The sequence below is a fragment of the Phyllobates terribilis genome, unplaced genomic scaffold, assembly GCF_046119375.1.
Source record: "Phyllobates terribilis strain yellow unplaced genomic scaffold, ASM4611937v1 Scaffold_5__5_contigs__length_657084704, whole genome shotgun sequence".
NCBI classification, from domain to species: Eukaryota; Metazoa; Chordata; class Amphibia; order Anura; family Dendrobatidae; genus Phyllobates; species Phyllobates terribilis.
Window position 1 is genome coordinate 101,581,720 of NW_027362765.1, and position 26,968 is coordinate 101,608,687.

The 26,968-nt window shown below is 42.0% G+C and overlaps 1 protein-coding gene across 1 annotated transcript in view; it reads right to left on the reverse strand.

The window, feature by feature from the left end:
* Positions 1–8,176: 8,176 nt before the first annotated feature.
* The window catches only part of SLC9A8 (solute carrier family 9 member A8), a 48,042-nt gene continuing 29,250 nt past the window's right edge, over positions 8,177–26,968 (reverse strand). Inside the window, exons 8-16 of the mRNA XM_073682630.1 lie at positions 25,273–25,416; positions 23,870–24,008; positions 23,236–23,341; positions 19,699–19,815; positions 19,502–19,584; positions 14,921–15,032; positions 14,564–14,784; positions 9,248–9,394; positions 8,177–8,945 (exon numbers count right to left, since the gene is read on the reverse strand). Coding sequence (XP_073538731.1) covers positions 8,835–8,945; positions 9,248–9,394; positions 14,564–14,784; positions 14,921–15,032; positions 19,502–19,584; positions 19,699–19,815; positions 23,236–23,341; positions 23,870–24,008; positions 25,273–25,416 — 1,180 coding nt within the window. The 3' untranslated portion in view covers positions 8,177–8,834. The remainder of the gene's footprint in view (positions 8,946–9,247; positions 9,395–14,563; positions 14,785–14,920; positions 15,033–19,501; positions 19,585–19,698; positions 19,816–23,235; positions 23,342–23,869; positions 24,009–25,272; positions 25,417–26,968) is intronic.

Here is a 26,968-nt window from a genome sequence, read left to right on the forward strand (position 1 = left end):
TGAAGCTGGGGCGTACACCCAGATTCAGTTCGCATGCCCGGAAAGCAGAGCGGCATTGCGCAAGCGCTGGATCTCCTGGGATATTGCGGTGACGTAGGGAGCTGACTGGAAGGCATGCTAATGGAATGGGCGGGGAGAATTTCAAAACACCGCGACTGAAAAGTTAGAGCTGCCCGTCCCTAGGACTGAATAAGGAGGTACATGGGGCACTCAAAGTGTAAAAAGTGATTTGTGCGCTAAATACTCTGACATTTTGCTTGAGACAAACAAGTTAGTGATGCATTGTGCATCACTAACAAAACACTGGGGGCGGTTTAATAGCCATAAAGGACGTGACAAGTTCCCTTTAATGCTGAGCTGTGTATAACTCCACCCACATCACAGAAAGCTGCCAATCAGTGGTGGGGGGCGGGATTATACAGAGCAGAAGGACTACTTGGCACAAGACAACTAGTCCTCTAGTTATAATGACCTGCTGATAAAAGACTGATTTTATTGAAACTACAACAAGCAGCCCAGTAAGTGAGACATCATTGGAATCAAGGTCTCTGCCCCTACATCATGCCGCTCTAAGATTTAAAAGCAAAAACCTGCTGACAGATTCCCTTTAAGGGGGGATTCATATATTTGGCATCACCAACAGTACTGGATCCAGAAAAAAGTAATTGAGTGAAGGAAATGACAAGCTCGGCCACAGCTGTTGATACAGGTCACATAATGCATTCCATGTGATATCACTAGAGATGGGAGGCATGTTAGTATTGACTGTGCAGATTTGGATTTGTTCTTATATAAGATGATGCACGGGGATAAATGATGTCTGAGCTATTGTAAGAGAAAGTATTTGTGGGTTTCTGATAGGAAAATCCTGAGAGCAAAATGACCTGAAAGTGTGAATATGCAAGAAGACTACAATAAAAAGCAGAAGTATGAGGTGACAGTGAATGTTTCCGGGATCAACTTCTGCAAGGAGGAGAAATCCCTTGCAATCGCAAGCTGAAACTGAAAGCTCAACCGTCCAGAAGGTAAAACCAGCCGTCATACGTGACGCAATTGAGGGGGTCCGATTGATGACATTTTTGCACTGGGCTTCTAATGTAAAAATCAAAGTTCACCACCTGATATAAATAGTTTAACACGAAAATAAGTACGCCTGTGTCTGAGCAAATTAAACATTGACAAATCTCCTGGCCCAGATGGCATTCATCCACGGATACTGAGGGACTTGAGCTCAGTAATTGACAAACCGCTGCATCTCATTTTCTTAGACTCCCTTGTAACAGGGGTAGTGCCACAGGATCAGAGGATAGCTGATATTTAGGAAAGGAAAGAAGGTGGATCCAGGTAACTACCGTCTGGTAATTCTGACATCAGTAGTGTGCAAAGTTTTTGAGGGCATTATAAGGGATGACCTGCAGAGTTATATCACAGAGAATCATATAGTAAATGATAATCAGCATGGATTCATGAAAAATAGGTCGTGTCTAACCAATATGTTGGGTTTCTATGAGGAGATAAGTGCAAATCTGGATGTTGGTAATGCGGCTGATATGATTTATGTGGACTTTGCAAAGGCATTTGATACTGTACCACATAACAGCCTTATACTGAAGCTACAGAAGCAAGGACTTGGGGGAACTATATGCAGATGGGTTATGAATAGACTAAATGATAGGAAACAGTCGTCATAAATGGTAGTTCTCTAAATGGGATATATTCAGCAGTGGGGTGCCCCAGGGATCTGTGCTAGGAACGATTCTTTTTAACCTTTTTATCAATGACCTTTGGGATGGGATTGAGAGTAAAGTGTCAGTTCTTGCTGACGACACCAAACTATGCAGAATATTAAAATCTGATCTTGGCATTACAATATTTCAAAACGATCTGGATATGACGACTGAATGGGCAAACACTTTGCAGATGAGGTTTAACGTAGATAAATGCAGAGTAATGCACTTAGGACGGAGTAATCCTATTGCTGCATACACATTAAATGGGAGTATACTCGGGACTACAGAACAGGAGAAGGACTTGGGTATTCTGGTTACAAGTAAGCTGAGCAGAGGTACTCAATGTCAAGCAGCAGCTGCAAAAGCAAACAAGATTTTAGAATGTATAAAAAGAGATAAAATCCCACGATCCCAACATATTTATAAATCACTTGTGAGGCCACATCAGGAATATGGGATCCAATTTGAGGCTCCACATTTTAAAAAGGATATTCAGAAGTTAGTCAGTTCAAAGGTGGGCAACTAGATTATTTCAAGGGATGGAAGGCCTCTCATATGATGAGGTTGGAAAAGTTGGGCTTGTTTAGCTTAGAAAAAAGACGCCTCAGAGATCTCATTTACATGTACAAAAATATTTATGGTCAGTACAACGGTCTAGCACATGACTTATTCCTTCAAAAGACCACACCAGGGGGCACTCATGACGGGTGGAAGAAAGGCGATTCCGGCAGCTAAATAGGAAAGGGTTCTTTACAGTTACAGCCGTTGGACTGTGGAATGCCCGACCACAAGAGGTAGTGATGGCTGACACCATAACAGCTATTAAAAAGGGACTGGATGATTTCCTCAATACCCATAACATTGTGGGTTATAGTTAAATTAGTGATAAAATGTAAAATTGGTGGAGGAAGGTTGAACTTGATGGACCTAGGTCTTTATTCAACCTATGAAAAAATGGCGACACAAACCATTTTTTTTTTTACAAAGTTGTTAATTTTTGTAACCACTAAAATTTATATAAAAACTATACAAGTTTGTTAATAGTTCTGATCTGCGTAATCATGATATCAAGGCATTTTTACACCACAATAAAAAACGTAAAAATGAAACATAAAAATAAGCTTACTTTTTTTTCACCTTTTCGCTCCACTTTAATTTTTTCCTCATTTTTCAGTACATTGTATGATAAAAAGGAACGGTGTGACTCAAAAATACAACTCGTCCAGCAAAAAACAAGCTTTCATGTATCTATGTCGACAGAAATATAGAAAATATATCACTCCTGAAAGAATGGTATGAAAAAATTAAAGCACAAAAAGAAATAAATTCACCCAGTTTGAAAGGGGTTAATGTTGGGTTTCCTGAGAATACATCAACCTTGATTCAGAATAGTTACTTACACATTTACTCCTTCTCGCTCCCACTCCTCCATACCACTGCAGCTGGAAAAAGCCATATTTTCTCATTTTCAGCCTTGAGAATGTTTAATTTCAGATAAGTTGGCGTGTAGCATTTAAAAGAGGTCTTGGTCAGAAGAGTAAGGTATAATCTAGGGAACGGGTCAACCAGTCATCGTGCTTTTATTATGTTTGCACATTTTATTTTGGGTCCACGGCTGAAGAAATAAGCTGCATGGATTACATATACAGGCTTTTCTTTTGGTTCATTGCAGCAATAAACTTTTACAAAAGCTGAAAAACCTTATTTGGTGGTTCATATCTTCTCATCTCTGCATCCTCCTGCCCACTGTCTTCCAACAACACTTGGACCTCCCTTCTTTGCGTCAATTGCTTTGCCTATTCCAAAACAAGAATTGGCTCCAAGATCTTCCAAAGAAGATGCTTGACAATTTTGATAACATGGTGAGCTCCTGCCACTTGCATCCTCGTTGCTCTTTCCTATAGACAGTAGTCACCTGCGGTGGCGGTGAACAGTCATACCATGGTCCAAGGAGCTTGGCTCTTAGGTGACATTTCTCCTGATGATTACACGTGATATATTCGGTTGCAGACTCCAGAAAGTGAGACTTCAGACGATGTTGTGACCAACACTGGACATTCATCTGTTCTGCCATTAGGTACATGAATCTCTTAGTGATGACCGCAGTATCTAATGGTCTTCAGGTTCCATGTGGAGAAGTAACCGGTGTAAGCAAAATCTCACAAAAAGACCTATCCATAAAAAGTGACTGAACCAATTAAGACAAGTATTAATTACAGCATCTAGTCCAGTAATCAAGGTGACACGTAAGAGGTCAGATCTACAACCATAACGATGAGCGAACTTTTTCTACTGAACTGTCCAAGGAGCACCAGGAGAAACGTGTGCACCACCAAAAAGCCTGGAAACAGTAACAGGCACCTCAAGGAAGACCACATCAAGAACGATATGGTAAGTTCTTGGTAAGATGGGAAGGGAAGGTTTATCAAAAGGTAAGGCAACAATGATGGTTTCTCCTCTATGGGGGAACGCAGGCAGAGCAGCTAATCACAGGTTCTGATAATGTCAGGTTATTAGGAAAATTGATCAGGGTTGACCAGCGGTTGCTCTGTGTGGGGACAGAGAAGTTGCGCAGGCAACGCTAGAATTGAGCTGATGACCTATCATGAGGTGCAGCAACTGTCCTAAATATTACAGAGTTAAGTAAAAAATGGCTAGTTAGCTAATACTATATTTCAGCTGATGATAATCGTCTGGTCGGTCTATATTCTACTCTGCAGAGACAGTTTATAACCCTCTCAGCCTTCCCTTTCGCTGTATACACAACACTGAACAAACACTGTGTATACAGCCTAGAAAGCGGACAGTGCTTCCTCCTCTGTAGGGAGGGTGAAAAAATTGCTGGGTTCTTCACGACCCACTTAGATCTGCTATGCAGACAGAAGGCTGAATTTCTCATTAAAAAATATATTAATTATATTTAAATGTTGAAATGCCCTCCAATGGTCTTTAATGAACTTATGGGGAGGGCACAATTTGAGAAATAAGTGAAAAATAACAAGTAGGGTAAAAATTGCCGTTACTAGTCCCACCCCCCCTCAGAAAAAAAGGATGTCTGATATATAAAAATAATTGTTACGGAAAGGGGAACATATTTTTAAATTTATTTTAGTGGTCCTTTCTGGTCATAACAAGATAATGAAAAAATGTGAAAAAATAGACATATATTTCCTTCTTTTTCCCACCACGATCAGCAAAGAAATTAAGAGTATGAACATAACAGAAAAATTAGGCGTATCATTATTACGTATGATGAAAAAAAAAAATTTGAATATCTGAATGAGAAAATTTTTTACAGCTTTTGCGAAAAAACGTGACTGGTTAAAAACTGCGGTAAAAGGCCTGGTCTTGAACTGGTTAACATGTGAGCTCCTTAAGTGTTATCATAGGCCAAGGTTATGATTATAGTCAATATTACACGCCTCTCTTCTCAAAAACATAAAAAATCTTTACTTCACATTACCATGTAGAGGACATGAGATAAAAGGAGAACGGACAGCACAGACCATTGTCCTTGTAGTGATACTCCTCCGAGTCTGGCACTCATATAATACTACACTCCTCTGCTAGTACATTATTATAACCATACATATGCTGCCCCCTTGTGGCACCAAAGAGCAAGTAGCACAGAACCGTTTGGTTATTATACCTACCTGTACTCTGTAACTTGCCTCACCATAAGGGTCCATTTACACTGCGCGATGAACAGTGTTAAATGTTTGCCGGTCAGCGGCTGTTTAATCGCCTGTCGACACAGGCTGACACCGCTATAGAGGTGTACAGAAGAATCTGCAATAGATCGTTCAGTGTGCATAGCTTGCCACTGCTCTCAGCATCACAGGTGCTGTTTACACAGGACGATGAGCTGCTGAGAATGATGATCTTTTGTGCAAACCAAGAGATATTTGTTGATCAGCAGCCTGTTTAGACTGAAAGATTATTATGGAACAATCGCTCACAATAACCATGCAGTATAAATACACCTTAAAAGAGGTTCTCCAAGAATGTAATAAAACAGTACCCGTCACGTAATTCAAAAGGCAGCCCGCTCTAGTCATGTGTCAGGATGGGCCGCAGTCTGAAGAAACACAGCTCCTGAGACCTGCAGTGATGTGAAAAAGTGTTTGCCCCCTTCCTGATTTCTTATTCTTTTGCACGTTTGTCACACTTAATGTTTCCGATCACAAATTTAAATATTAGACAATGATAACACAAAATGCAGTTTTTAATTGAAGGTCTTTATTATTAAAGGAAAAAGAAATCCAAACCTACAGGGCCCTGTGTGAAAAAGTGATTGCCCCCTAAACCTAATAACTGGTTGGACCATCCTTAGCAGCAACAACAACTGCAATCAAGCGTTTGCGATAACTGGCAAGGAGTCTTTTACAACGCTCTGGAGGAATTTTGGCCCACTCATCTTTGTAAAATTGTAATTCAGCCACATTGGAGGGTTTCCAAGCATGAACCGACTTTTTAAGGTCATGCCACGACATCTCAATTGGATTAAGGTCAGGACTTTGACTAGGCCACTCCAAAGTCTTAATTTTGTTTTTCTTAACCAATTCAGAGGTAGACTTGCTGGTGTGTTTTGGATCATTGTCTTGCTGCATAACCCAAGTGCACTTCAGCTTGAGGTCACGAACAGATGGCCAGACATTCTCCTTCAGGATTTTTTGTTAGACAGCAGAATTCATGGTTCCATTTACCACAGCAAGTCTTCCAGGTCCTGAAGTCGCAAAACAGCCCCAGACCATCACACTACCACCACCATATTTTTCTGTTGGTATGATGTTCCTTTTCTGAAATGCTGTGTTACTTCTACACCAGACGTAATGGGACATACACCTTCCAAAAAGTTCAACTTTTGTCTCGTCAGTCCACAGAGTATTCTCTCAAAAGTCTTGGCGATAATCAGGATGTTTTCTGGCAAAACTGAGACAAACCTTTATATTCTTTTTGCTCAGCGGTGGTTTTTGTCTGGGAACTCAGCCATGCATGCCATTTTTGCCAAGTCTCTTTCTTATGGTGGAGTTATGAACACTGACCTTCACTTAGGCAAGTGAGGCCTGCAGTTCTTTGGATGAGGTTGTGGGGTCTTTTTTGACCTCTTGGATGAGTCGTCGCTGCGCTCTTGGGGATATTTTGGTCGTCCACTCCTGGTAAGTTTCACCAGTGTTCCATGTTTTCCCCATTTGTAGATAATGGCTCCCACTGTGGTTCTCTGGATTCCCAAAGAAATGGCTTTATAACCTTTTCCAGACTGATAGATCTCAATCACTTTGCTTCTCATTTGTTCCTGAATTTCTTTGGATCGCAGCATGATGTCCAGCTTTTGAGGATCTTTTGGTCTACTTCACTTTGTCAGGCAGGTCCTATTTAAGTGATTTCTTGATTGAGAACAGGTGTGGCAGTGATCAGGCCAGTGTGTGTATGGAAATTGAACTCCGTTCCCAAAGATCTGATTAACCACAGTTAATTTATGTTTGAAGGGGGGGTGGGGGCGAATCACTTTTTCACACAAGGCCCTATAGGTTTGTATTTCTTTTTTCCTTAATAAAGACCTTCATTTAAAAACTGCATTTTGAAAAGATATGGAGTCCTTGGTTGGATACTCCAGGGCTGCCCACAAATCTTCTAATTAGAGATAGAATATTTACGATCCCTTTAATTGTTAGTCACTTTTTTTTATCTTCTTCCCCCTTCTATGAATTTTACACTCCGTTATTCTAGAACTGCTCTGAAAATGAAAATGGTCATCTCTGTAATGTTGGGATTTTGATTTTAGGGTGGGTTAGGCAATTGAAGCTGTGATACTTTATACTATGGAATTACTATGTCATTTATGTTATTTCAAAGATGGAAAATTTGTATTTGGAGTTTTTAAATAAAAATTATTTGATTAAAAAAAACTGCATTTTGTGTTTACTTGTGTTATCTTGGTCTAATATTTACATTTGCTTTGTGATCTGAAACATTTAAGTGTGACAAACATGCAAAAGAATAAGAAATCAGGAAGGGGGCAAACACTTTTTCCCACCACTGTATGTCTCAATGGCAGAGGAGCTGTATCAGAAGCACACATACCGATGAGCTACCAGAGAAGGGATGTGATAGGATAAGAAATAAATCTTCTCATTGATTGACTGAGCACAAATGATTTTTTTCCCCAGCCTCAGTCCTCCAAGCTCAGTCAGCCGAGAAGATTTATTTCTTCTTCTGCCACTGCCCTTCTCCGGTAGCGCTGGTATGTGTGCTTAGATCTACAGCTCTTCTAACAGTTGAGACACAGGTTTCACGAGCAATGTTTCTTCAGACAGCAGCCTCATCCGAAACGTGACTAGCACAGACTGCCATATGGATTACGTGATAGGAGCCATTTTATTACATTCTTGTAAAACCCATTTAAGACACTTGATTGATGCGAAATCTAGAGTAAATGATAAGAAAACAATTAAACCATTTATTTCTTAAGAGATAAAAAGTAAATAAATAATCAGACGGGATTTTCCTTCTTTACCAGGATAATTAAAATAATTCTTGTATTGCTAGGACGCATTGTTACACATCCCTTCACCCAACATCAAGAAAAATCACCCAGACCCATGCTCATTCAAATCTACAGAAGCTGACAAATAAATACCCTATAAATAAGTCTCACAAACTCATGAATGTGACCTCACTTCACATACACCGCTAGAAAGTTGTCACAATGAAGGCGCAGTGAGCAGCTGCCACCCTGCAGCATGCCACTCTCACATCACATCAAGTTGCTCCACAACTTCAGTACAGCAGCTGTGTCAAGGGGGTAGGATCCATTTGAGGGTAAGTAATGGAGATGGCTGTGCAAAGGTAGGGACAAAATAGAAAGGTTTCAATGTCTGCAGCTCCAGTGAGAACTATGATACCCTAGTCAGCACATGTGGGCCAATTGCTGAGATCACTAGTAATAATCATCACATGGTTCCAATGCCATACAGGGGAGATTTAAGGTATTCAAATCCAGAAAGAGAAGTGGAATGGGCACAGCATAGTCCAGGAAAAGGCCTGATGGAGCAGACCCCAATGTACATGACCACTTTTATCTGAAGTCTTCAGTTCCGGGTATTATAAGAGCTCATGCTCATCTTCATCCTCGGATCCAGATGGCCCCTGACGCACCTCCTCATACCACTTGTTAGTGAGGCTTTTCATTTGTATGCGCCCGTGATGGAGATCCTGAATGGTAGAGGGCAAAAACATAGTGAAACAAGATGTATAGTAAGAGCGTGTCAACCGAGGCCTCCCCCACCGTGCATGCAATGCCAACCAGAAAGGCTTTACAGATGGGTGCTCCTCCAACTGCTAAGGGCAGGGCATCCTCTGCGGCCCCTATGTTACCAGTACACAGAGGAAATGTGAACCAGTGGTGGTGGCAGCACTGACTGGCCTACTCTGTCTGTTATGCATAGCCGAGGGACAGACCTAGCCAGTACAGGATACAATTGAAAGGGCACAGTGATTTCACACATGCACGTTACCTCCTGTGTCAGACGCCGTGTGAAGAATGGGTTCAGGTATTTGGCGTCAAGCCACATGAAACCCTTGAGATTGTGCTGCTTGATGTAGTGAGCCTCGTACTCCTCCTCTGTTAGCTCGGACAGGTGCTCAGACTCCACCGTGTTCCCCTGCAGAGACAACAGAGAGTAATAGGACAGCCAGTGGCAGCAGGTCACTTCCCAATCACACCAGAGTTGGATAATCCTCTCATATAGTTAGAATCTGTCTCTCATTGGCCAGACTCCATAGCCATATGTACAGCAGAAATAATCAAAAGTGCTTGCAAAATGTCAGCAAAAGCTGGTGCCCGTCCTAGGCACAACGTAGTGCCTTCAGCAAGGTATATATGATATCAATCTCTAAGTAGAATAGCTACCAAGCCATAAGGCCCTCTAATCTGCCAGAGGGCATCACACTGAATCAATATACAGGAGACTAGTAAGAGGGTGTCATACTGAACTGATACTACAGGAGAGTAGTAAAAGGGTGTCATACTGAACTGATACTATAGGAGAGTAGTAAAAGGGTGTCATACTGAACTGATACTACAGGAGAGTAGTAAAAGGGTGTCATACTGAACTGATACTACAGGAGAGTAGTAAAAGGGTGTCATACTGAACTGATACTACAGGAGAGTAGTAAGAGGGCGTCATACTGAACTGATACTACAGGAGACTAGTAAGAGGGCGTCATACTGAACTGATACTACAGGAGAGTAGTAAGAGGACATCACACTGAATTGATACTACAGGAGAGTAGTAAGAAGGTGTCATACTTAACTGATACTACAGGAGAGTAGTAAGAGGGCGTCATACTGAACTGATACTACAGGAGAGTAGTAAAAGGGTGTCATACTGAACTGATACTACAGGAGACTAGTAAGAAGGCGTCATACTGAACTGATACTACAGGAGAGTAGTAAGAGGGTGTCATACTGAACTGATACTACAGGAGAGTAGTAAGAGGGCGTCATACTGAACTGATACTACAGGAGAGTAGTAAGAGGGCGTCATACTGAACTGATACTACAGGAGAGTAGTAAGAAGGTGTCATACTGAACTGATACTACAGGAGAGTAGTAAGAGGGCGTCATACTGAACTGATACTACAGGAGAGTAGTAAGAGAACATCACACTGAATTGATACTACAGGAGAGTAGTAAGAAGGTGTCATACTGAACTGATACTACAGGAGACTAGTAAGAGGGTGTCATACTGAACTGATACTACAGGAGAGTAGTAAGAGGACATCACACTGAATTGATACTACAGGAGAGTAGTAAGAAGGTGTCATAATGAACTGATACTACAGGAGAGTAGTAAGAGGGCGTCATACTGAACTGATACTACAGGAGAGTAGTAAGAAGGTGTCATACTGAACTGATACTACAGGAGAGTAGTAAGAGGGCGTCATACTGAACTGATACTACAGGAGAGTAGTAAGAGAACATCACACTGAATTGATACTACAGGAGAGTAGTAAGAAGGTGTCATACTGAACTGATACTACAGGAGAGTAGTAAGAAGGTGTCATACTGAACTGATACTACAGGAGACTAGTAAGAGGGTGTCATACTGAACTGATACTACAGGAGAGTAGTAAGAGGACATCACACTGAATTGATACTACAGGAGAGTAGTAAGAGGGTGTCATACTGAACTGATACTACAGGAGAGTAGTAAGAAGGTGTCATACTGAACTGATACTACAGGAGAGTAGTAAGAAGGTGTCATTCTGAACTGATACTACAGGAGAGTAGTAAGAAGGTGTCATACTGAACTGATACTACAGGAGACTAGTAAGAAGGCGTCATACTGAACTGATACTACAGGAGAGTAGTAAGAGGACATCACACTGAATTGATACTACAGGAGAGTAGTAAGAAGGTGTCATACTGAACTGATACTACAGGAGAGTAGTAAGAGGGCATCATACTGAACTGATACTACAGGAGAGTAGTAAGAGGGCGTCATACTGAACTGATACTACAGGAGACTAGTAAGAGGGCGTCATACTGAACTGATACTACAGGAGAGTAGTAAGAGGGCGTCATACTGAACTGATACTACAGGAGAGTAGTAAGAGGGCGTCATACTGAACTGATACTACAGGAGAGTAGTAAGAGGGCGTCATACTGAACTGATACTACAGGAGAGTAGTAAGAGGGCATCATACTGAACTGATACTACAGGAGACTAGTAAGAAGGCGTCATACTGAACTGATACTACAGGAGAGTAGTAAGAGGACATCACACTGAATTGATACTACAGGAGAGTAGTAAGAAGGTGTCATACTGAACTGATACTACAGGAGAGTAGTAAGAGGGCGTCATACTGAACTGATACTACAGGAGAGTAGTAAGAAGGTGTCATACTGAACTGATACTACAGAAGAGTAGTAAGAGGGCGTCATACTGAACTGATACTACAGGAGAGTAGTAAGAGAACATCACACTGAATTGATACTACAGGAGAGTAGTAAGAAGGTGTCATACTGAACTGATACTACAGGAGAGTAGTAAGAAGGTGTCATACTGAACTGATACTACAGGAGACTAGTAAGAGGGTGTCATACTGAACTGATACTACAGGAGACTAGTAAGAGGGTGTCATACTGAACTGATACTACAGGAGAGTAGTAAGAGGGTGTCATGCTGAACTGATACTACAGGAGAGTAGTAAGAGGGTGTCATACTGAACTGATACTACAGGAGAGTAGTAAGAGGACATCACACTGAATTGATACTACAGGAGAGTAGTAAGAGGGTGTCATACTGAACTGATACTACAGGAGAGTAGTAAGAAGGTGTCATACTGAACTGATACTACAGGAGAGTAGTAAGAAGGTGTCATTCTGAACTGATACTACAGGAGAGTAGTAAGAAGGTGTCATACTGAACTGATACTACAGGAGACTAGTAAGAAGGCGTCATACTGAACTGATACTACAGGAGAGTAGTAAGAGGGCGTCATACTGAATTGATACTACAGGAGAGTAGTAAGAAGGCGTCATACTGAACTGATACTACAGGAGAGTAGTAAGAGGGCGTCATACTGAACTGATACTACAGGAGAGTAGTAAGAGAACATCACACTGAATTGATACTACAGGAGAGTAGTAAGAAGGTGTCATACTGAACTGATACTACAGGAGAGTAGTAAGAAGGTGTCATACTGAACTGATACTATAGGAGACTAGTAAGAGGGTGTCATACTGAACTGATACTACAGGAGAGTAGTAAGAGGGCGTCATACTGAATTGATACTACAGGACAGTAGTAAGAAGGCGTCATACTGAACTGATACTACAGGAGAGTAGTAAGAGGGCGTCATACTGAACTGATACTACAGGAGAGTAATAAGAGAACATCACACTGAATTGATACTACAGGAGAGTAGTAAGAAGGTGTCATACTGAACTGATACTACAGGAGAGTAGTAAGAAGGTGTCATACTGAACTGATACTACAGGAGACTAGTAAGAGGGTGTCATACTGAACTGATACTACAGGAGAGTAGTAAGAGGGTGTCATACTGAACTGATACTACAGGAGAGTAGTAAGAGGGTGTCATACTGAACTGATACTACAGGAGAGTAGTAAGAGGGTGTCATACTGAACTGATACTACAGGAGAGTAGTAAGAGGACATCACACTGAATTGATACTACAGGAGAGTAGTAAGAAGGTGTCATACTGAACTGATACTACAGGAGACTAGTAAGAGGGCGTTATACTGAACTGATACTACAGGAGACTAGTAAGAGGGCCTCATACTGAACTGATACTACAGGAGACTAGTAAGAAGGTGTCATACTGAACTGATACTACAGGAGACTAGTAAGAAGGTGTCATACTGAACTGATACTACAGGAGACTAGTAAGAGGGCGTCATACTGAACTGATACTACAGGAGAGTAGTAAGAGGGCGTCATACTGAACTCATACTACAGGAGAGTAGTAAGAGGGCGTCATACTGAACTGATACTACAGGAGACTAGTAAGAGGGCGTCATACTGAACTGATACTACAGGAGACTAGTAAGAGGGCGTCATACTGAACTGATACTACAGGAGACTAGTAAGAGGGCATCATACTGAATTGATACTACAGGAAAGTAAGCAATAGGGCATCATACTGAACTCATACTACTGGAAAGTAGCAAGAGAGTGTCATACTGAACTGATACCACAGGAAAGTAGTAATAGGACATCATACTGAACTCATTAGGCCTGTTTAAATTTTGGTCCCTGTTGGAACCCAACATGGACAATATCTATAGTACGTGTAATATGAATGACTGAACTCACAATTTGATCCACAAACTCTGTATAACACTAAAGTTCATCAAAGGACTACATCAAAGAGATTGACCATGTGCTGTGGACTCATAAAACCTGTGAGGCGGGAAGGCAATTGTGTGTCCTGTGGTGTGGTGCCTTTTGTTCTGTTGATAGAGTAAAGAGAGCACCTACATGGCAGATGGACACCTTGTCTGGCCTCCTGAAAGGTACATAACCCCTGTGGTGTTTGGATTACAAACCATTGTTCTTCAAGTTGTCCTCTTATCTCCAACCAAAATGCAGTTGGACCTGTCCTCAGGCCACTTGATACAAAGACCTTTTGGCTGTATGCCAGACCCCATCTGCATGAAGATGAAGACCACTGCAATTACGTATGGCCCCTGACCCTCTTATCCATTCTGGACCTAAGAGCGCCACCTTCAGCAGAATGTCTGCATCAGCAGCCATGTGCATGTTTTTGGAGAACTCCAAAGACTGTGACCTGATTGGATGGTACCATTATGTGGAGGTGTTACAGGGATGGGCAATGTATGGGCCATGTCTGACTGTGTAACTGATATAAAGGTAGCACATCAAGCTAGTTAGGTATTCTTCTTCCCACTTCCCATTGTCTACCACCCTCTCCTTTTACCTTATATTGTTCCCTTGTCCCTTAGTTAGGATATTTACAATAACATACATAAGGAAAACCTATTTGTAATAAATCCCCTTTTACAGATCCAGTAACTCTTGTTAATTAATATATTAACTGGCACCCCAAAACTCAGCAGATTCTACAGTCCCAATGTCTCAAAAATAAGCTAGTGCTGTTAAGATGCCAGAAATCTTGCTGTACAATAGAAGTAGAGATGCAGTGACTGCTGGCTACTGTTCCTTGTTATCAGCATGACTATAGTGCCCTTCAGTGAGGGCACACTTATCCGCTAAAGCAGCGATCAGCAGTAATGAAGAGCAACACCAGCTTTACCACCCACTAACACTCACAATTCACCCACCATTTTTTCAGTCTTGCTCAAGTTGATATCTTTCTTGTTTTTCTTCCGAGCTTTGGAGTCCTCAATGTCTATGAGTCGAATAAGCGGCATGGTGCCTCCACCCATCAGCAAGATAGTGAAGAGCACAATGATGATGGTAGTGGTGCCAATCAGTTGACGTTTTTCCATTGGCTCCAGCTCCAAGTGAAGGCTCAGGGCATATGGAATGGCCCCTCGTAAACCTGACAAGAGAAACACCCAAATCATCATGTCAATAAACGTACCGAGTATCTAGTCACCTAAGACAATTCATACTGTGTGCCCCCCTAACAAGTCAGCTATGCCCATTATCACTCAATATAACTGGTGACATCTTACCACTGAACCACATGATGAACATCATCTTTGGGGTGATCTTGTGGTCCCGGAAGAAGTTGAGCAGATAGGACAAGGGGAAAATATTAACGGCACGACCCAGCAGCACCAGCACCTGCGGCAAAGACAAGCAGCGTGTAAGTGCAAAGTCACAACATAACAGAAGAAGGAGGACATTATATTATTTTTTTAAGCATCAAATTCCAGGGTGCTCTACATGTGAAAAGTGTTTATATACAGTACTGTGCAAAAGTTTTAGGCAGGTGTGAAAAATATGCAGCAAAAGAAAGAATCCTTTAAAAAATAGAAATGTTAATAGGTTATTTGTACCAACTAACAAAATGAAAAGTGACTGAACAATAGTGTCAAAAGCTTCAAAAATCTAAATCTCATCAATATTCGGTGTCACAGTTCTTCTAGGTACACTTGTACTTGCACAAAAGGAAGGAACTTGGCAAGGAGATTGTCCTAAACATCTTGGTGAACTAACCACAGATCTTCTGTGGATGTCATTTGTGCAAATCGTTCTCCCTCTTCATGTAATCCCAGACAGACTGGATGATGCTGAGATCAGGGCTCTGTGGGGCTATATCATCACTTCAAAGACTCCTTGTTCTTCTTTGCCCTGAAGATAGTTCTTAATGACATTGGCTGTATGTTTGGGGTCGTTATCCTGCTGCAGAATAAATTTGGAGCCTGTCAGACGCCTCCCTGATGGTATTGTATGAAGGATAAGTATCTGCCTGTATTTCTTAGCAACGAGGACACCAAGTAATTGGCAACATTGAGGACTGTAGACACAGTGCTCAGCTAAGGAAACAGTGCAGCAGATGAAATACATGTCATGCTTACTTCCCTTCAAAATCAAAAGATGTCCAGCAGTGCCATCAGTTCAGAGCTGACAGCAACCAGAGGGGCCCAGCTACAAACATTTACTGTTTGGAGAAGTCAGGACAGAAGTAGTCTTCATGGAAGAATTGTGGCCAAAAATTATAAGTTCCACATGAAAGAAATAGCCAAGTGACTCAACTATGTATGAATACATAGACACTGGGGGACTAGGAAAATATCATCAGGTGCTCTGGAATGATGAGCTAAAATGTGAAAAATTTGGCTGTAGAAAGCAGTTTGTCGCCAAAGGGTCACAGAGCAGCACAATCATGAGTGTCTGCAGGAACAGTGAAGCATGGTGGAGGGTTCTGTAAGTTTAGGGCTGCATTTCAGCAAATAGAGTTGGGAATTTGGTCTAGATTAATGGTGTCCTCTATGATGAGAAATACAGGCAGATACTTATTCATCAAAGAGGCTTCTGATTGGCTGAATAAATTTGGAGACAATGTCATTAAAGAAGCACTCCCATCAAAATTGTTATCCTCTCAATATATTGCAGTCACCATATTATATAGCACTGTTTACTTACAATTGCTCATTTTGTCTTTCTACCCAGTTAATTCTTCTCTTTTCCATTAGGTCTATGACATTACGTGATTAAAAACTGATTAGCTGAATCTTTCTAAGCTCTATGTAGGAGGTCAGTTCTCCTTGTATGACTCAAGTCCGTTGCAGGGGACAGTAAGGAGAAACTGGGTCAGAAATAGAACAGAGGAATGATTTCTGCAAGGACAAGAAACTTCCTGTTTGTACATAGAGCAAAAAGAAGAATTAGCTGGGTAGAAAGGCAAAATGAGCAATTGTAAGTACACAGTGCTATATAATCTGATGACTGCAATATATGAAGAAGATAAAAACATTGATGGGAGAGATTCTTTAAGAACTATCTTCAGCGTAAAGATTAACAAGGAGTCCTGGCTTTAGTGATACGGCCTCCACAGAGCACTGATCTCAACATAAAGTCTGTCTGGGATTACATGAAGAGACGGAAGGATTTGCAGAAGCGACATCCACTGAAGATTTCAGGTTAGTTAGAATATTCTTAAAACAGTGGAAAGTGTATCACAAAATACGAATCACAGACTAGTGCAGTTTATACTTGTATGTACATTATATTACTCATTTTCTTTCCTGATTAAAGCCGGAACCTGTCCATCATCTACCTGCAACAATGTGGTAACTTTTTTCCACATGATAAAGTCTTGTTTGGTTATCAGGAAGTATTGATCCAGAATAATAACTAAAGTTCAAGATAAATTCATGGTCTCAGTCCCCACTGATCCAATGTTCTGTGTGTGAAGCTTCAGTTGATAACCGGGATCGATTCTGGGCCAGAAATGTAGACTTGACTGTCATCAGCATAGAAGTAATACCCTGTCCGAAATTACAGATGTAGGAGAGACGTATGGCCCGGTAGATCACTGCCTTTTTACCAGCTATTTGTCGTGAATAACTCTCAATCAGTGACTTTTTGATTTGCGACAAATACATAAAAGGATTTACGACTTGTATATCTCCAGTTCAGCACTGGGCCATATCCCAACAATTTCAGGGCTTTTTTCCTTGTGCTTTTAAACGGCTCAAAAAAACGTTCTTGTTGCTTCAATTCAAAGAATTTTTGCCTTTTTTATCAAGATACATTTGGCGTAATTGTTTTGTCATTTTTATGTTCCGCTTTTTTGCTGATAATAGGAAATACATGTCTATTTTTGATATTTTTTAAGACCAAAAAGGACCATCAAGAAATATTTTAAATTCTGCTCCATTTTCCACAGAAATTATTTTTCTAAATTGGACATTTTTTTTCAACAGAGGCCGGATTACAGACAGCACTTCAGACTTAGGCTGTGTTCACACGATGCGTATTTCATGCGTTTCCGCGGCGTTTTTGCAGTTGCGTAAACGCCGCGGAAACGCATGAAAAACGCATGGTAGAAGGGCAGCAATGTTCCCCAATGGAAATCCGCATGTGCTGTGCCCATGATGCGGATTTTTCCGCAGCGTTAACGCTGCGGTCAAAAATCCGCAGCATGTCAATTAATTTTGCGGAAACGCGGCGATTTCGCCGCCATTGACTTGCATTAGAACGCGCCAATTCCGCAAGACAGCATTTGTACTTGCGTAATTGGTGCGTTCTAATGTGCGGATGGTACCCGGGTGTGGAGGAGAGGAGAGTCTCATCCACACCCAGGTACCATTGAAAAAGCTATAAAAAGAAGAATAAAATAAAAAATAAATGTATTCTTACCTTCTGTCGGCCCGCGCAGCGCTCCCGCTTGGTTCCCGGCACTTGCAGTGAGTTGTAGGACCTGCGGTGACGTCAGAGTCATGTGACGGGTCACGTGACGCTGACGTCGGCAGGTCTTTCAATTCAAAGTTGCCGGCAGCCGGGAGAACGGAGTGAGCAGGACAGCGCGGGCCATCGGAGGTAAGTATATACACTCTCTCGGTTCACACTGTATAAATCCATGCTGTTTGCATGGATTTATATAGTGTGACCTAGTTATCAAGCACTTTCCAGGTGATGCTAACATCGCCTGGAAAGCGCTTGTCAATCTGCATGCGGAAACGCATGTGAATCTGCATGTGGATCCGCATGTATTCTGCAGGAAAAACGCATGCACAATCTGCATGCGTTTTTTCTGCCAGGGAGATGCAGAAATGATGCAGAAATTTTCTGCTTCATTTCTGCATCGTGTGCACATACCCTTACAATGTCTCTTTTTTTCTTTTAAGTTTTATTTCTTTTTTTGTTTGTTTTATTTCACACATTGTGCTCTCATGAGGACTTAAAAGACAATAAGAAGGGGATTTTAACATAATACATTTGTTTAATTGCTGATTTCCCCTGTAACTGGGGCTGGTATAAGAGGTACAATTACAAGGAAAATGTAACCTCCTGGCTCTATAGCAGAGCTGACTGGGTCTATCTGAGACGTAACAGCTACGGCTGCCTCCCTATGCCCAGCGATCAGATAAATACTGGGTACAGAAGAGGAAGCGCTGACAGCGTTTCCTATACTGTATATGCAGCACTTCTTCAGCACTGTGTAAACAGCAATTTGGAAGGCAGAGATGGTAATAAACTACCTCTGCCTTCTCTACGGGAAGTCCAGCTGTCTCTCTCCACAAGATCCCCACTCCTGCAGCTGCACGATCGTGTGAAAACAGCTTACTCTGCATTGACATTTTAGAACATCACTGCAAAGTAAAGTTGGGACCGCCCAGACGTTCAAAGACTATGGTGGTTCAGTCAATTTTCTGATTTTTACATTAATGTCTTTTCTCTAGATGTTTTAGACCAATTCATTAATGCGACTGTGACAAAATATTTGCACAAATTTACTGTAGTCCCTCCCAAGAGAGATTTTATTTAAGCCATACATTTTTGCGCACATTTTGTGGAACATGTGACTTTTGCGCTAAAATGGCGCATAAAAGGTTAAAGAAAAAAATTAAGAGAAATTTTGACTTTGCACAAAAGTTATGAACCACTTGCGCCATTTTGAAGGCAATGAATTCCACAAAGTGACTTAAAAAAAAACCTCCCTGGAAATTATGACTATTCGCTTAGTAAGGCATGCTGAGATCCAGAAAATGGCCAAGTCTGTGGTGCATGCCAATGAATGAGAGGATGTGTATGTACATACATATACTATATATACTGTATATTCATACATTGCACATACTTACAATACACCAGATCACAAAGGAGATCTCAAATTTGTGCGGAAAACTGAATATTGACAGGCCGAGGAAAGCAAAGACGCAGGTTTCTAGAAGTGACAAGAACAAACCCAGTTAAATCACGAGAGACATGCAACATTAAAAATCACCAATGTATAGAAGAAACCCGGTGCCCAACTCAGGAGGACACAGCCATCACTCACCACATAGGAAGGCCACCGTCCTCAGCGTCTGTTGCATAAGAATCTGAGTAACTGGTGACAAATTGTGGTGAGTATAATGAGACATCACAATCCCCGAGAAGAGGATGGCCATAATACCTGAAATAAATTATGCTGACTTGTTAGATTCGGTCTCCTATCATGATATGAATATATTCAGCGTATATGGCTGGGAAAGCGACATCACATCCAGACAAGAATAGACTGTATCAAACAAATTATGCCACACCCAACCCAGAATACACCATATAATACAGACTAAATCCACAGCCAAACCAAAATACACCACAGTACACAGGCTACACAGTACCAAGGCCAAATACCCCATATCATAAGGATCCCCTTGAAGACACAGCGAAACATGTTGGGAAGAGGTCGGTGTCAGTGAATTTACAAATTGTGTTTCCCATACAATGAATTAGTTGTGTACTGCAGACATACTACAAATACTGATTATATCCTACCTTCTGCTACCCATCCACGAATAGTGATTAGAATACATGTTTAAAAATAGGATAATATAGGGAAAGGTACCAGCTATACTTTAACTGTCCCGCATTAACTGAAATATTGTAAGTTTTAATAATTGTGGAAAAAGTGAAGTTTTATCAGTTAGGTGGCAGGATGGTCATTTTCTACCCTATTGCAATTTGTAAATAATTGTGTCATTATACCAGAGGGCATATCTTGGGTGCAGCTGTTAGAATATCATCATTAAGAATATACCACACCCAAAGCCAGAATTCATCATAACGGAAAGACTATTCAGCACCCAGACCCCAGATATACAGCTATCACCCACAATACATGGAATCAGACAAACGACACCGAGCCAGGGCCAAGATAGCCCATATCAGACGGACTGTACGGTATCCAGGCCGAGATGCATCATATCAGACAGACTATAGACGTGGCCAAAAGCTTTGAGACGGACACAAATTTTGGTTATCATGCAGTTTACTACTTCAGTATTAAGGCTGTGTGCCCACGATGCGTTTTTTAAGCGTTTCCGCAGCGGCAAAAACGCTGCAGAAACGCTTAAAAAACTCATGGTAGAAGGCCTGCCATGTCCCCCAATGATAATCCGCATGTGCTGTGCACATGCTGCGGAAATTTCCGCTGCGGATTATCATTGCGGGAAAAAACGCAGCACTACGAATTATTTTGCGGAAGCGCTGCGTTTTCGCCGCCACTGACTTGCATTAGAACGCATGGAATCCGCATCACTGTATATGTAGATGGGCATTCCATGCGTTCTAATGTGCGGATGGTACCCGGGTGTGGAGGAAAGGAGACTCTCCTCCGGACCCAGGTACCATAGAAACTGTGAAAAAAAATAATAAAATAAAAAATAAATATATACTTACCTTCTGATGGCCCGCGGTGCGCTCGTCCTCTCATGCCGGCAAATCGCGATGGAATGAAGGATCTGTGCTGACGTCAGAGTCATGTGACGGGTCACGCGATCCTGACGTCGGCAGGTCCTTCAGTGTACCGCTGCCGGCAGCCGGGAAGGAGGGGATCAAGACTGCGGGGGCCATCGGAAGGCAAGTATAGATATTATTTTTTATTTTTAAACATTCTTTAAGGTCACAGTATATAAATACAAGCCGTTTACATGGATTTATATAGTGTGACCAAGTTGTCAAGCACTGTCCAAGTGATGCTAAAATCGCTTGGAAAGCGCTTGACAACCCGCATGCGGAAATGCATGTGGAGAACGCTTCACATCCGCATGTCCCTGGCAGGAAAAACGCATGTACAATCCGCATGTACAATCCGCATGCATTTTTTTCTGCCAGGGAGATGCAGAAACGCTCAGGAAAAAATCCTGAGCATTTCTGCATCGTGGGCACATAGCTTTATAGATCTTTCAGTCGGATGTTTCTTTGGTTACTGAAGTACAATTATCAGCATTTCAAAAGGTCTTACACATTCATTGACTAAAACATCAAGTTTTTGCAAATACCCAACATTTGCTGTGTTTTCCCTTATTTTTCAATACTTCTGCTGGATATCAACTTCTGTGCTAAATTCTGACTGATGACCACTCATTCTTGTCTCATCAGTGCTTGGAGCTTATCACAATTTCTGTATCTTGTTTTGTCCACCTGCTTTTTCAGGATTGACCACAGGTTCTCATTGGAATTGAGATCTGGAAAGTTTTCCAGCCTAACATTTCAATGTTTTGTTCAATGGGCAATTTCTCACTTTTGCCTTGTGACATAGTCTCAGCCATGCTAGAAAAAGCATTGCACCAAATTGCTCCTGGATGGTAGGGAGAAGTTGCTCTTGGAGGATGTTTAGTTCCCATTCTTTATTCATGGCAGTGATCTTAGGAAAAACTGTGATTGAGCCCCCTCCATGGATGAAAAGCCCCCACACAAGAATGGTCTCAGGATGCTTCTCTGTTGGTATGATACAGGACTCATGGTAGCGCTTACCTAGATGTCCCAAACAGTCTGAAGGGTGCTTCATCACAGAAAATAAATAAAGTGCAGGAATTGGGCTGCAGAGGACTGGGGTAAAGTTCTTTTTGCTCCATCAGACTGTTTAGGACATCTAGAAGAAGAATTGTCAGAAGAAGAAAAGGTGCACACTACCGTGAGTCCTATATCATGTCAGCAGTAAAGCATCCTGAGAACATTCATGTGTGGGGGCTTTTCATCCATGGAGGGGGCTCCCTCACAATTTAGCCCAAGAACACAGCCATGAATAGAGAATGGGATCTAGACATCCTCCAAGAGCAACGTCTCCTGACCATCCTGAAGCAATTTGGTGATGAACAATGCTTTTCGCAGCAGATGGAGACCATTTTACAAGACAAAAATAACTAAATAGCTCAGAGAACAAGTAATTGAAATTTTAGGTCCTTGGACAGGAAATTCCCCAGATCTCAATCCCCTTGCGATCCGGTGGTGAATCCTCAAATAGCGGAAGGACAAAAAAAAAAACACAGAAATTGTGATGAACTCCAAGCACTGATGAGACAAGAATGGATGGCCATCAGTCAGGATTTGCCGCAGAAGCTGATATCCAGCTGCCAGGGTGAAGGCAGAAATCTTGAAAAATAAGAAACAACACAGTAAATAATGAGTCTTTCCATAAAGATGATGAATTTGTCAGTAAAAGTGTAAAATCTTATGAAATGCTGATAACTGTACTTCAGCAACCAGAGAAACATCTGTCTAAACGATCTATAAACAATGAAAAACTAAACTTTGTGAAAAAAAATTTTTGTGTCAGTATCAAAAGTTTTGGCCTTGACTATACACTATATCCAGCCCTGTATACACAGTACCAGAGATGACCCTGTGCTCAGGCCAGAATACACCGTATCAGACAGACTACACTGTTCCCAGGCCAGAATGGCCGACACATCTGGCTCCTTTTACATTACACTTATGGTTATCATATACATATAGTTGGCAGACTTTGCATCTCGGCTGATTTCATGGACAGACATTTTCCATTTATTTTGCATCTGTTTCTGACATGAGAGCAAGCACCAGCACTCACCTGACAGTGAAATACCCTCAGACAATCCATACGGAAGATAGGCAAAAATGATCATCATTCCAAACTCCAGGGACGGTGTTTTTCTTAAGTCGAGATGCTTCAAAACCTGATATGGAGTCAAGAGAAATAGGCACCGGGATGTATGGGATAAAGGCACAGACATCACCCGCAGAGTTTCCCTGTGTTGAGCCTTTATCGTCAGGGAGGATAAAGAAAAGTAAGGACTAACAGGACATTGACTCTGACTTGATGAAGTCAGCACCAAAAGTACTGCTGCCCACAAGTCCTCACCGCCAGCTCATACAGTTACAGTCAAAAATTGTCTGAGTGCAGGGCAATAAGCAAAGGCCACAAGGACATCTTCCCCAGAGATGGCCATTGGAAAGCCATCCATTTCTTAGAGAGCGATCACAGTAATGAGGGACAGAACTGTGTATCAGTTCAGCTCTATAGGGTTCCTATGTGCCCTGGATTTATGTGGGTGTATATGTCTTGTATACATCTCTAAATACTATAAACAGGTGGATATCATGTCTCTGACGAGAAAGTGAAATCTTTCACAAATAACAGGAGTTTTGTGATGATGGAGGCAAGCCCTGGAAGGAACACATTGTCTAAGCATGAAGGAGGATACTAATGCAGAAATAAGACCGGTCAGTGTCCCAAGAGCTGCAGAACCAAAGAACATCTTCAGGAAGTAACCCAAAGCCTGGAGGAAGGTCTGCCATCCATTCACCTCCGATACATGGCCCCTGTTAAGTCCTTCTGCTGTGCTGCCAATGAGATAAGACATAAAAGACAATAGCAGACCCAGTAGGGGAACTATCTGATGAGTAGGGTCACACTATGTATGAGGTGTTTTGTATGAAAAGCCGAAGCAGTCTGTGTATGAGGTCTTCTATCAAGAGCAGAAGTAAACTGTATATGACGGGTCTTGTATGAAGATTAGGAGCAGATTGTGTATGAAGTCTCTTGTATCAAGAGAAGGAGCAGACTGTATGAAAGGTCTTGTATGAAGAGTAGGCGGAGACTATGTATGAAATAGTCTGCTCCTAGTCTTCATTGAAGACCTTTCATACAGTCTGCTCTTTCTCTTCATACAAGACCTTTCATACATAGTCTGCTCCTACTCTTCGTTGAAGACCTGTATGAAAGGTCTTGTATGAAGAGAAAGAGCAGACTGTATGAAAGGTCTTGTATGAAAAGTAGGAGCAGACTATGTATGGAAGGTCTTGTATGAAGAGTAGGAGCAGACCATGTATGAAAGGTCTTGTGTGAAGAGTAGGAGCAGACCATGTATGAAAGGTCTTGTGTGAAGAGTAGGATCAGACCATGTATGAAAGGTCTTGTGTGAAGAGTAGGAGCAGACCATGTATGAAAGGTCATGTATGAAGATCAGGAGCAGACTTTGTACGAAGGGTCTTGTATGAAAAGGAGAAGCAGGCTGTGTTTGAAGAGTCATGTACAAAAAGAAGGCTCAGTCTGTGTATTTGCACTCTATGAAGAGTAGGAGCAGACTGTATGAAAGAAATTGAATGAAGAGTGTTGTAAAATGTGTATGAGGACTGTACAAAGACCAGAATCAGATAGTATATCAGGTCAGTATACCGAGCACTATGCTCCTGCTCTTCATACAGTTCTCATAATAGAGTATTTATGAAGTCTGTACAAAAAGCAGACTGTGCAGGAGAATTGTATGAAGAGCAGACTGCATGAAGAGTCGTGTATGCAGAGCAGGAGACTGTGTATAAGAGCTGTATGAGGAGTGGGAGCAGTCTGTGTGAGGTCTGGAATATGTGCAAAAGCAGACTGTATGAGGGTTATAGGATGAGCAGAAGTAGATTGTGTGAAATCTGTAATCAGAGCAGGACCTGACTGTGTATGAGGAATGTATGAATTGCAGGAGTACACCGAGTTTTCTGAAGAACTGTAGCAACCAGTGTATGAAAGGTCATGTATGGAGACAATGGTCAGATTATGTATGAGGGGTCTGACAGATTGTAACATGAACATCACTCATGTGTCAGTAAAACCTACTTGGTCAGGACAATGGAGACGGCATCATTTAGGATGCTCTCCCCAAACACCAACATGTTCAGCACAGGATCCACACTCAGAGCGTTAAATATTGCGATTGTTGCAACGGGATCCACAGCAGAGATTAGTGAACCAAAGGCAAAGCTGGAAGAAAAATGGCAGAAAAAAACATTAGTCTCCCTCACAAGCCACCCCAAATTCCACTTTCCCCTACACATCGACCTTATTTCATGACACATAGAATAAGCCTATTCTTTGTCTTTTACAACGTAGCTGTAAACTATGTGTGGATATAAAATTGTGTGCATGTATGTTAGCGTATGTGCCTTCTTGTGAATGTACACGTGTATATGAGAAAAGGGGCTGCCCAGCACACTAATATAGCCTGCACGTTTATTATATTAATATACCTATTACCCCCAGTGTTTGTCTAAAGCACCCACAAGTTGTGCGACGGCACTATTTGGGTCTGGCGGCACTTCTACTGATGACATGTTTGGATGCATCATCCGAACGCAGCATCGGCAATGATGTCAGCTTTCTGGGCTGGACTCCCCTTATCTTCAAATGAGCATGTACCGAACGGCTTTCTGAAAACATGCTAAGTTAAACAGGAGAGCACAGAAAGGGAGACATCAATGCCAATGTTGCATCCGGATGCCGCAGAGAGTAATGGGGCATCCAAACAGGTCGTCAATAAAAGTGCCGCGAGATCCAAATATTGTCATCACACGATCTGGGTCTGATTTAGACATACAGGATCCTGGGGGGTTACAAACGTGCTGGCTATATTATATTGATGGTTGTACAGGCTATTCGTAGTGCCTGTTCCCGATCACTGTCCCATGTAAGATCCCTCCCGCAGCTGACAAACAAGCAAGAATCCAGAGAAAATAGGGCATTTGTCCTTGAAGGTGCACTAATCAGGCATGCCGGATGTAATAGTATGGGCACGACCAATAGGCTGTAAGCCGACGTGGTGCACTACACTTACCCATGTAACTGACACCTTATACAATCCTGATACAAGAGAATTAATAATTCTAGACAATCACCCCCGCCGTAGATGCTAGGTGTGTGAATGGCTGTTCATTAGTATTTTGCACTTGTGCTACCTCTGCATTTTATCACAGAGGCCTGCTGCACCCTGCAGTATATTAGTACTAGCTATTGAACCCATTCTACTCCTGGGTGGCGAGCATTTTATTGGTATATGGTCTCCCATGCTGGTATGCGCTGCCCCCATCCTGTCCCCATCATCCTATCCTGGTATGCATGGCACCCCTCACCCCCCAATCCTGGTATACATGGCACCCCTCATCCCCAATCCTGGTATGCATGGCACCCCTCAGCCCCAATCCTGGTATGCATGGCACCCCTCATCCCCAATCCTGGTATGCATGGCACCCCTCATCCCCAATCCTGGTATGCATGGTACCCCTCATCCCTATCCTGGTATGCATAGCACCCCATGCCTCATCCTGGTATGCATGGTACCCCCCATCCCCAATTCTGGTATGCATGGCACCCCTCATCCCCATTCCTGGTATGCATGCTACCCCATCCCTCATCCCTATCCTATACCACGCTGTCCGGCGCCATTTTGCTGAAGACACACTGCAAAGGTGTCTTCAGTGAAATGGCGCCAGATAGCGCTATGCACATGCGCCGCGCCGATTCCGACACCTCACTCCTG